The sequence below is a fragment of the Schistocerca piceifrons genome, chromosome 4 (assembly GCF_021461385.2).
Source record: "Schistocerca piceifrons isolate TAMUIC-IGC-003096 chromosome 4, iqSchPice1.1, whole genome shotgun sequence".
In the NCBI taxonomy this organism is placed as follows: domain Eukaryota; kingdom Metazoa; phylum Arthropoda; class Insecta; order Orthoptera; family Acrididae; genus Schistocerca; species Schistocerca piceifrons.
This window is the reverse complement of record NC_060141.1, coordinates 726180156-726192808: the sequence shown is the minus strand read 5'-3', so window position 1 is coordinate 726192808 and position 12653 is coordinate 726180156. Positions and strand designations below refer to the sequence as shown.

The window sequence follows — 12653 nt, the reverse complement described above, 5'->3', positions numbered from 1 at the left end:
AAAAATAAAAATGTGAAAGTTACTTAGTTCCTTTCTCCACCAACCTTGCTTCAACAAAATTTCAATGACAGAAACCGTATGCACTGGGTTATGTTGCAGTTAATCTGTTTTCAGTAAACCAAGAGCTTAAGTTTTCCACTACCCTTTTTGCTAATCTTGTAGTCCGCCAGATTTATCAATAGACCACTCAATATAATTATGCATGCATCGAGTGAGGTTGCTAGCCATGGTGAGGAAGGGTACATCTGCCAGTGCCAGGTCATGCGGCACATTTGTGGATTGTTACGGACTGCCACACACTCATCAACCAGTTGATGTTTACAGCAAGCTCTCCAATGTACATGTTGATGACAAACCTGTGTGATGTGGTTTTCTCCTTGATTGTGATTTGGACTTCTTGTTACTTACCTACTGCATCTGGCCCCATGGGGTAGCCTGTTTGCCTAGTGTAGTACAGTTCTTGCAAACTGCTCAACCAACCACTGTGCTTTGGACGAATGAACTGACAGTAAATGGATTTGGTGAGAGCACGGTTCATATTTGAGTGCTCCCCAATCGAACCTATGAACACTGTTCTCCTGCTGACTAACACGTGAGTCATTCATCAACCTTCGAAAATGGTGTATCAACCACGAGGTATCAACATATAGAAGCCTTTTGTTTTGCGTGTTTCCAGAAGAGTTAGGAACTATTTACTTTCTATGAATTATTTGTAGGCTACATATGTGTTTAATAAAATCTGAGTCACTGAAGAAGCTGACTTACAACAGCAAAATCATTATTTTACATCCCATGTCTTTCACTGACACTTCTGTGATTTACAAACTGAACTTCTGATATCACCTGACATGTTAATTTCAGACTAGACACGCACATTAAGAAAAGAAAGATACCACAATCAAAGCCCAAGGCCCCCCCATGTTACAGTGCGTCAATCTGATTCAAATCTCTTTCCTGCTCATTGATACTCAACAAGTAGCTTATCTTTTTTATTCTATACCATTTCAGTCCCCAACCAAATTCGATAAAGTTCTAAAACGTATGGTACATATAAAAGGTTTTTGGTAAATAAAAAAAAAAAAAAGATATCCACTGTCAAATTAGTATTTAGTCCTACAAGTGCATCACACACAAAAGAATGAATTGCATTTTCTGTTGATACATCTTTCCTGTCAGCAAGCCACATGTCTGGAAGATCACATGGACCTAGATGTATTACTATTTACATCCTGTCTCTCTCTCTCTCTCTCTCTCTCTCTCTCTCTTTTTTTTTTTTTTTTTTTTTTTTTTAAAAAAAAAAAATCACAATCAACAAGGATATTTGCCTGTAATTGTCTACAATACTACTCTTCCATTTTTTTAAAGTGGCTTTACTAAAGAATGTTTCACATACAAAAGGCACATAATGTAAGTAACATATTAATGTATGGTGCAGTTATTTTTGTTGTATGTCTGTCTGTCTGTCACCCAACATCTCCTGTATATAACCAGTAACAATATATCCTTATCATAACACTGTCATTCCATCCTGGATATTCCACTATTGTGTTACTTTAATGAATGGTTTATGTATTGTCAAAATACACAAAGATTTGTTCCTTTAGTCTGTTTACTTCTGTTATGTTCAGGTAGCAAACAGGACATGTTTATTTCAAAGACAGTGTTGGAGAATATTCTGAATTTGTCTGTGTTGCTGATTACAAAATTTGGCATTTCTAGAGACTGGGATTCCACCCATCTGCTTTGACCAATGACATCATCACCATGCCAAAACCCTCTTTATTGAGCATATGCAGCATTTTGAAAAAGATAAATCATGACACCCGCAAAAATACAAATACCATCAAAACCAATACACTGACTGAACCCAATGAAATCAGTGGGACAACTGTGAGAAAACAGGGGTTTCGGGTGGGGACAAACTAAAAATTCAATAATAGAAACACCACCATTAGAGACACAACAATGGGGAAAAATTACACTTGAAACTGGTAAAAAATAAAACTCAACAAAACCATATGAAACACACCATAAGATCACATTATCCCAACCTCCAGTTAACCTATGTAGCTCAACCCTAAACCAAGGTATTAGTAATAACCCCCACCCTCCCCACAACTACAAAAGCCAATTTTCTGATCTGCAGTTCATCTATATAACTCAAATATAGACAGGATACCAACAAACCCTCCCCACAACAACAGTCAGTATCCCAGTCTCCAATCACCTATGTAGCTCAACCCTAGACCAAAGTACCAACAACACCCCTCCCCCTTCCCCCAGCTACTAAATCTGGTATGACAATCTCCAGATCTGCTGGTAAAACTTTCGGGATGTGAGGTTGTGGTCCCAGAAACTCTTCTGTTCCTGACCTTTTGTCCAGGACTGTGCTGGACATCCTCAGAAGTGCTACTCCACTGAGTCTTGCAGCCTGACTGGTCAGACGTCCGAGAACGACATAAATACTGTAGGGAAGGGGGCATGGTCAAAGTAACATGTGTTGAGCAGAGATAATTCTTGTCAGAGATAAAACTTAACTACCAATTTTCATCTCGTCAAAGATAAAACTGTCTAGTGATTCTGCAGAGCTACTGTTCATATGCTGCTAAGTTTAATTGCCTCCTGTTTCCCATTAAAATTATCCTCATGCTTATAAATTTCAATTGCTTCTGTACATAGTTGTGGATAATAATTTGACATTGCAGACAAAATTTTTGTTTCAGAAAACTTCACTTAGTGCTTTCCTGACTGAAGAGCATGCTCTGCTACAGCTAATTTCTCTATATTTCGTAGTCGGCAAAGACTTTTGTGCTCTTTTAGCCGTGTAGTTATGCTCCTCTAGGCAGTTCCAATATGAACTATACCATATGTACACAGAATTTTGTATACATCACATATCAACAGGGGAGGGTGTTTTTCCTTCACAGACTGGAGTACTTGATTTATTTATCTTTGTTGGTCTAAAGACTGGTCTGATGTCATGTTTCTGTAAAGCCTTACAGATCTGATCCATTACTATTTTAATAAAATGGAGAGAAACTGTATTTTTCCATTGTTTCGCTTCATCCTTGTCCTTCAGTCTTCTGTTCTATGGCCAAAAATTTCTCGAAAGCCTACTTCAGATGTTTTATTTCAGCGTCCAAGTGTTCCGATGTGCATATCCATTTGGCTCTATCGACAAGACTTTTAGTGACACCTCTCTTTTGTTGTGGATAATGATTGGAGTTTTTATGGAAATATCTGTCCGTATGTGTTGCTTTTCAAAAAAACATGTTGTCCCAAATTTCCATCAGACTGTCTCATAGCATCCAAGAAAGATATTCTATTATCATTTTCCATTTCCATGGTGAACTGGATTTTTTAATTAATTTTATTCAGATGATCAAAGAATTGTCCAAAGCCTTTCTACCATGGGACCAAACCACAAACATGTCATCTACAAACCTTTATCAGCCGATTGTTCGAATTTCTACATACAGAAACTGTGATCGCAGGACCTAATGAGTTACCCATTGCTACACCATCAAGTTGCTCATAAATTCATTATCCCACTGGAACTGACTTGAAATATGGCAATTTCTAAAAAGAGCAGTCAAATCTCCTGGAGAAATATTCCGTTATAAAAATCATATCTTCACTAACTGGAATCATAGTGAATAAGGACAGTAGCCAGAATTAACCCTTCAAGTTTCTCAATAAAATGACACAAATCTTTTACATATGAGTCAGCCATACAAGACGAAAAATGGATTCTGTTGACCGTAAGTTACCGAAACCACATTTATTCCTTGCTAGTAAGGTACAGATAGATCTGTGAAATAAAATAGATTACCTTACATTTACATCTATGAAAGCCGTGATGGAAACGACTACTAGTAGACATAAGAAAAAGTTCGGAAAGTTACAAACTAATGTAGCAACTACAAGCAATACGGTGATGTCTAATACTGTTATTAACAAGTCGGAGAGAGTGTTATCTCAAGACGAGATTTCCTTCCTTGCAAAAGAAGGAAACTATCCTGTGACACATAAGAGAGTACTAGTTGAGGATATTATCGTGCATATAGAAGCAGGTATATGAAATGTTCCCAAGGAAACTGCAGATGTAATTTGAATTGAAACCACCATGGTCTTATGCCACAGTAAACCTTTGGAATTTAATTTAACGAAAGGTGAGAGGAAGGCTCTCAGAGATTTAAATGCAGATGAAGAGGTAGTGGTTCTTCCTGCTGATAAAGGGAACGCTACTATTGTTATGAATACAGAGGATTATCAAAGCAAAATTTTGAACCTTTTAACGTCAGGACAGTACAAAAAACTTATGAAGGACCTTACAGCCAGCGTATTGAGGAAAATAAATAACTCATTAACAACTGCTCTCTCTGATCATGGCACAGTTAGTCAGGATAAATGACATACTACCTTACAGTGTGGATACACTGCAGTGGAAGTCAGTTACTATTATTAATGACTACAGGGCAAATGTTTATAAGAGCAGTTTACAACAAACAGCCTGGGATGGAAGTTATAAAGAACCAAATACCAATATAAAATTTAACCTATTCCATAATAAATTCATGTAAGTATTTCAAAATAGCTTTCCACATAAGCTAATCAGAAGGGACATGGATCAGTAAGGGGATTAAAGTCTATTGTGAAAGGAAAAGGGAAATGTATCTTTTGGCAGGAAAAAGTAGAGACCCTGCAGTAGTTGCACACTACAAAACTACTCAAAATTACTAAGAAAGGTTATCAAAAAATCAAGAAGCATGCACATAATGTCAGAAATCAGTATGTCTGACAACAGAGTTAAGGCAATATGGAATATAATGAAGCAAGACACATGACAACCAACCACAGAAGAGGATAACATTACTATGGAATTGAATGGAAGGCTTATAAATGGCAAGTCACAGGTAGCAAATGTAGTTAAAAATCATTTCTTAAACATAGTAGAAAGCAGAGGGACCAACAGTTCAAGAGAAATATCACAGCAATATGTTGAAGAAGTAACTCTCATAAAATTACACCATATGAATGTACCACCAACTTCTGACATTAAGAGGGTCATACATTCTCTCAAGAATAAAAGCTTTTCTGGTTTTGATTGTGTTTCCAATAGAGTACTAAAGATTTGTTCCCGTATGATATGTATGGTATTGTCTGAAATATGTAATGCATCACTAACTCAAGGTATTTTTCCAGAGAGACTAAAATATGCCGTTGTTAAACCCCTCTTTAAGAAACAAGATAAGAGAGGCGTCAGGAACTACTGACCTATTTCACCGCTGACATCATTTTCCAAAATTTTTGAGAAGATGATGTACTCTAGAATAGTATCTCATCTTGGCAACAATAATATCCTCAGTAAATCAAAGTTTGGGTTTCAGAAGGGTTGCTCTACTGAGAATGCCATTTACATGTTCACACACCAGATATTACAAACATTAAATAAAAAATGAACACTGGTAGGTATTTTCTGTGATCTATCCAAGGCATCTGATTGTGTAAATCACAGTATACTCCAAGAAAAATTGAAGTTTTATGGGATTGATGGTATAATCAACCAATGGATCATGTCACATCTAACCAAAAGAATGCAGAAAGATGTACTTAATAGTAATTCAACCAACAGAAGCCAGGGACATAATTCTGACTGGGGAGAAATCACATATGGGGTTCACCAAGGCTCAATCTTAGGTCCACTAGTTTCTCATATATGTAAATGATCTACCACCTAATGTACAACAAACAGAATTAGTTATTTTTGCAAATGACATCAGTATTGTTATCACTCCCAGTATACATACAGAAATGGAAGAAATGGCGAACAAAGCTCTCAAAAGTATCATTTACTGGTTTTCTGCGAATGGTCTCACCCTGAATTTCAGAAAGACACATCAGTTCTGCACTTCTAGGGGCACTGCACCAGTGATAAGTGTAACACATGGAGGTGAAATAAAACATATGGTGGAAACTCCAAAATTCCTAGGTGTCCATATTGATGAAAATGTAAAGTGGAAAAAACACATTTTGGAACTCCTAAAACAACTTAGTTCAGCCACATTTGCACTTAGAATCACTGAAAATTTTGGGGAGACAAAAATCAATAAGTTGGCATATTTTGCTTATTTTCATTCAGTATGTCATATGGAATACAGTTCTGGTGCAACTCATCATTAAGAAAAAAGGTCTTCATTGCCCCAAAATGTGCATTAAGAATAATATGTGGTGCTCACCCGCGATCATCTTGTAGACATCTGTTTAAGGAGTTCGGCATTCTCACTAATGCTTCACAGTATATTTACTCCCTCATGAAGTCTGTAGTAAATAATCCACTACAGTTCAAAACAAACAATGAGGTACTTAATTACGATACTAGAAAGAAAAATGACATTCATTACTCAACATTAAGGTTGCCTTTAGCACAGAAAGAGGTGCACAATGCTGCAACAAAAAATGTTGACCACTTACCCAGTGATATAAAATGTCTAGGGGGAAAAAATAATTATATGGTGATGTTTAGAGTACAAATATGAAGGTCATTCAATAATTAAAGAGACAAATTGGTCTGGAGAAAACAGCATTTATTTTTACAAAACAATACCTTTTCTACTTTTCAACATAATCCCCTTGAACATTTATGCACTTGTTCCAATGGGCTACAAACTTTTTTTATTTCGGGTGCAAAGAACTCTTTATCTTGATGTTTGAACCAATTTCCCACAAACTTTTTCATGTTCTCATTGTCCTGGAACCTCTTCCCACCTTCAGTGCACCACATAAGTGGAAATCACTAGGTGCTAAATCAAGACTGGGGGATGAGGCAGTACTTCCCAGCCCATTTTGTCAATGGTTTCACAGGTTAGTTGAGCAATATGAGGACATGCATTGTCTTCCTGCAGAAACACATCTCTCCTCTGTGATCCACGTCTCTCTCTCATGGCTTTCATGAGAGTCAACATGACTTTCCTGCTGATGCTTGGGTTTCCAATTTTCTCTTGACAGGTGAGTTGGTGTGCTTCCACTTTGTCTTTTTGATTCTGGCTCATAACAGTGAACTCAAGTTTCATTACAAGTTAAAATTTTATTGAGGAAGTGCTCACTTTCTCTTTCATAATATTCCTTTAGCTCTGTGCGCTCTCTCAACCTTGTTTCCTTGTGTAGACACGTCAGCTCCTTTGGGACCCATATTGCACATGCTTTGAGGTACTTCAGCTTGTTATAGATAATGTTATGAACTATATCAGCACTAACTTGAACCTTATCAACTATCATTTCAACAATCACACGGCGGTTGGCACGAACAATGTCACGATTCGACTTTCATGTGAGGTAGTAGAGACTGCAACTGGTCTGCCAGAACGGTGTCTGTCAGTCACTGAGAAGCAACCATTTTGAACTGCTCTATCCACTTGTAAAAATTTGCACTATTCATACAACCTTCACCATAAACTTTAGACATTCTATAGTATATTTTCACTGATTTCTTGCCTTCAACAAGTAAAAAACAAATAACAGAATGTAGTTCAACTAATGTGGACATTTCAAGCAGACTCGCCATCCTGAAATGTATTTTCGAGGTAATAAACAAAACAATGTTGATGCATCAGTTGATCAGGGCTCATCCCAGTGATGCCACCTTAAAGCCATGAAAATACCAAACTTGCCCTACTAGCAGTTTTTTCCCCAGACCAATTTCCCTCTTTCATTATTGTATAACCTGTGTAGATGTACAAATTAATTTGCAATATGAATGTAAAATGACTCGTTCCACATCATGACGATTTATTGTGCAAATTGATACATGGAACAGGAAAGTAACTAACTAACTAATCTGATTAAGTCCATTCAAAAAGAAGATAAAAGAGCTTTGTTGAAGAGTCAAGCTTTGTGTCCTAGACTGTATGGTGTACCCAAAATTCATAAAATAGGTTGGTTTTTTTTAAGACCCATAGTTACTGCCATCAATTCTCCCACGTATGAAACATCAAGATATCTGGAACATCGTTTACAACCATATATTGGGAAAACTGACCCATATATAAAAGACTCGCATCATTTTATTGAGAACCTTGAAGGATTAATTCTGGCCCCTGAAAATATTCTTGTAAGTTTCAACATAGTGTCCTTATTCACTACAATTCCAGTTAAAAAAGTTATGATTTTTATAACGGATATTTTTCTAGGACATTTGACTTCTGTTTTTAGGCACTGTCTTGCCTCGAGTCAGTTCCAGTGGGATGGTGAATTTTATGAGCAACTTGATGGTAAAGCAATGGGTAACTCATTAGGTCCTACAATCACTAATTTCTATATGGAGAAATTCGAACAATCAGCTATGGACAAAGCAAATACAAAACAATCTCACTGGTATCGGTTTGTAGATGACACATTTGTTGTTTAGTCCCATAGCAGAAAGGCTTTGGATGAATTCTTTGATCATCTAGGCCTACATAAAATTAATCAAACAATCCAGTTCACCATGGAAATGGAACATGAAAATAGAATATCTTTCTTGGATGGCATGAGACAGTCTGATGGAAATTTGGAACATAAAGTTTTTTTTAGAAAGTATCACATACGGACAGATAATTGCATAAAAACTTGAATCGCTATCCACAACAAAAGAGAAGTGTCACTAAAAGCCTTGTCAATAGAGCTGAACGGATATGCACATCAGAACACCTGGATGCTGAAATAAAACAGCTGAAGTAGGCTTTTGAGAGAAATGGCAACTCAGTGAAAGAAGTAAAGAGAATTTTGCGGCCAAGGAACAGGAGACTGAAGGCAAAGGATGAACCACAATGACGGAAAGATACAGTTTCTCTCCCTTTTATTACAAAAGTAATGGATCAGATCGTTATGATCTTACAGAAACATGATATCAGACCAGTCTGTAGACCAACAAAGAAACCAAGTCAAGTACTCCGATCTGTGAAGGATAAACACCCTCCTCTGTCGACATGTGGTGTACACAAAATTCTGTGCTCATGTGGTAAAGTTTATATTGGAACTACCAAGAGGAGCATAAATACATGGCTAAAAGAGCACAAAAGTCTTTGCCAACTACAAAATATAGAGAAATGGGCTGTAGCAGAGCATGCTCTTCCATCAGGAAACTATGATGTGAAGCTTTCTGAAACAAAAATTTTATCTGCAACATCAAATTATTATCCACAACTATGTAGAGAAGTCATTGTAATTTATAATCATCAGGATAATTTTAATAGGAAAGAGGATGCAATGAAACTCACCAACATATGGGCAATAGCTCTGCAGAATTGCTAGACAGTTTTATCTTTGACAAGATGAAAACTGGAAGTTAAGTTTTATCTCTGCTCATCACATGTTACTTTAACCATGCCCCCTTTCCTACAGTATTTATGTTGCTCTCAGACGTCCGACCAGTCAGTCGACAAGACTCAGTGGAAGAGTACCTATGAGGATGACCAGCACAGTCCTGGGCGAAAGGTCAGGAACAGAACAGTTTCTTGGACCACGACCTCACATCCCAAAAGATTTACCAGCAGCTGTGTCATCTGGCCACGAAAGCCTTCATTCTATAATCTCCAGATCACCTATATAGCTCAACTCTAGATCAGGATATCAAAAACCACTCCCACCAGCACAAAACCCAGTGTCCCACTCTCCAGCTTACCAATATACCTCAACACTACATCAGGGTATGAATAACCACTACAAATGCCAATATATCAATCTTTAGGTCACTTATATAGCTCAACCCTAGCCCAGGATAGCAATAACACCCCCCCCCCCCTCGCAACTACAACAGCCAGTACTCCAATCTTCAGTTTATCTATATAACTCAACCCTAGAGTAAAGGTGCACTTACAGTGTTGGCGGTTTTCCTTTTGTGTGTTCCAGCCGGTAACTGTAGGCCCGGTGAATTATGGGAAGCGTACTTGAGGAATGATGAATTGGATACGACAATACAGCGGAACACATGAGAAGATGAGAAACATTGCAGGTGGCTCAACGTTTTTTTTAATTAATCATGGGAGAATGTAGAATAAACTATGTTTTGAATGAAAACATGGGAGAAGGTAAGTGGAACAATGTTTTCAATTAAAAGTACTGATCCACTTATGAAGTGGTTACGCACATACCTAAGAGTACAGTTCAGAATTTACAACATTGTTTTATGTCACAACATTCTGCACAATATATTTCATTGTGTCACCACATAATTTTGTACAGTCCACATCACGACGACAGTAGCACACTGAATGACACAACCGCTAGAGCGCACTACCTCTTCATAAACTGTGCCCTCTACAAGAAAATTTCACTTCCACTTCAAACACACACATCACAGATCAATGATGTACAGAACACATCATGGCACAGAGCAGTTACATCATGGATGAAAGCAGATGGGTAGTGTCCTAGAACCAAGTATACTGTAAAACATTTTCATTATCATGTTTTTTTTCATTTTCAGAAATAAACTTTAATTATTTATTTATTTCAGGTAGCCACTGAGTTTGTATGTCTTCCTAATAACTTGGACAAAAAATTAACACCTGTACTAATCACCTAACACAGATTGCAGATAGAATCAGCAACAGTTTGGCATGAAGATGTCATGCTGGAAGTCACCTGGAGTGACAGGAGTGTCACAGGAAATTTCAACTCTGCTTCCATTAACAACAGAAGAAATGAAGTTAGAGTTTAGAACTCGAAACGTATTTTCAAAAAATTGTGGGAATGTTAATATTGGTTACTTGATCCTAAAATGAAACTAAAATCATATTTAGGTTCAATAGCTGAACCACTGAAATATGTTTATCTGAACTCGCAAACTGGTAGCAGACCCAACAAAAATATGAGGTTTACCATTAGCTACTGATGCGCTATCAACAGAGCTCAAAAAGGTAATCACTCCTAGTGGATGCTTGAAGAAACCATCTCAGCATTCACTTGGAACGATCTCAGAAAATGACAAAAAAGCTTAATACAGTCACCGGATAACGATTTAGCAAATGCCAGAATCGCCATATATAATTTACACACAAATAATCCGCCAAAGGCCAGTTGTTGTTTGTTTTATTAAGCAAATAATTCATGGCCTGTGCCAATTTATCTCTCCATTAACATAAGAATTCGAGCATTGGTCAATCTGAATAAGGAGTTTTACTTAATCGAATCTTTCACAATCTGGCAAAAGAATTGCTTCTTTTAGTAGACAGTTGCTTCAAATTAATTATCCTTCACTCTCACATTTTTGAACCTGACAACTTCTTTCTTCCCACAAAACTGTTTCTCTCGATTTAATAAACGAGCAGTTTGCCATGCACTGAACTGCAGTTTTTCAGTAGCTTACTTACTTCTTTGGTACAAATTGGCAGGCTGGCCGCAAAAGCAGTTTAGTTACTGCTAGTGTTTTTGGTTTTGAGGTCGATTTTGAGATATGATTTGATTTTAGAAGAACCCATTACACATCACAGATAAATCTTTTCCTATATTTCCTTTAACCTTAAAGCTGATGACCAAGTCTTGCTTCGTCTGAGATTGTTTCTAATTAAAAGTTTATGTCTTCTACATCGAAAATTGTGCCATGTCTTTATATCTCTACACACCTCAAGATACATGGTATAGAAAAAGACGAGTAGCCGGTGTTGATCTTCCTGTCGACTGAACTAATGACTTGAATTAATAACCGAGTGAAAAAATATAAACACTGTAAATTATAAACAGTTAAACACTGCTTCCTTGAACTAAACAGTTGGCCAAATGTTTGGGGAAGTAAACACAGGAACTAAAGGAGTTTCAAAACAAAGTGTGATTTCACCGTACGAGTGATGAACTAAACAATTAGTAAAAAAGGCAAACATACCATGTCCACTCCCATTGATGACTGCCTGGGCTGAGTGCACTTGAGAAGTGTTAGAAGACTTCAGCTCGTTCATTAGGTTGTCCAGATAAACCCAGAGAAGAGTTCGACAGGGCTTAAATGTTTGCCTCTCGTAAACGATGTTACTCGTCGGTTAATTGTCAACTGCGAAAAGAATGGGAAGAATGCATAATCCGACAATATCTGTAATGAACTCTAACAACAAGAAAATGCCCATCTATATAGGTGTAATCGTTTAGCACACTCAATTATTAAGGAAACATACCATTGGTCTGCTAAAAGTCACCAACGTAACTTCTACTAACAAGTATATTTTTGTGTTTATTCGGCTTCCGTATAACAACACACCACACCAAGCTAAAGTCAAAGATTTTGCCACTACTTTCCTGTACTCCCAGAGATGTTACACTTAAATCGACGCTATCATGATCGATATAATTCCCCCCTCTACGCCCCGGCCGCAACAAACAACAGTCTAACTTAACTATGGCACAACATAGTCAAGGTGGTTTCTAGGCCTGTCCACGCGCAACGATCTGCTGCGCAAAGTATATGTACAAATGTCTATGCATGCAATAAATCACAACAAATGTGGCATGTTCACTTGAAATAAATTTCAATCAACCAATCACTCTCCATCTGTCTGTATAGAACAGAACAGTTTCAGTGCCAAGCGACTAGGCTGTTGCAACCTCAAAATTTATTTCATTTACTCAGAAATTCGTAATGGAGAAAATTCTGTTATGGTTTGTGTTAGTAACATGTATTGCAAAAA

General features: G+C 37.2%; 1 protein-coding gene across 5 annotated transcripts in view; it reads right to left on the bottom strand.

Annotated features, from left to right (window-relative positions):
- Nucleotides 1-12251, bottom strand: part of LOC124794640 (mesoderm induction early response protein 1) — a 189579-nt gene extending 177328 nt beyond the window's left edge. For 2 of the 5 annotated variants that reach the window (XM_047258151.1, XM_047258156.1), the window contains exons 1-2: nucleotides 12144-12251; nucleotides 11861-12022 (exon numbers count right to left, since the gene is read on the bottom strand). In XM_047258151.1, the coding sequence (XP_047114107.1) occupies nucleotides 11861-11933 (73 nt within the window). In that variant the 5' untranslated portion in view covers nucleotides 11934-12022; nucleotides 12144-12251. Of the gene's footprint in view, nucleotides 1-11860; nucleotides 12023-12143 lie in introns of those variants that run through there. The other 3 variants (XM_047258152.1, XM_047258154.1, XM_047258155.1) reach the window with 2 other exon arrangements.
- Nucleotides 12252-12653: the final 402 nt, after the last annotated feature.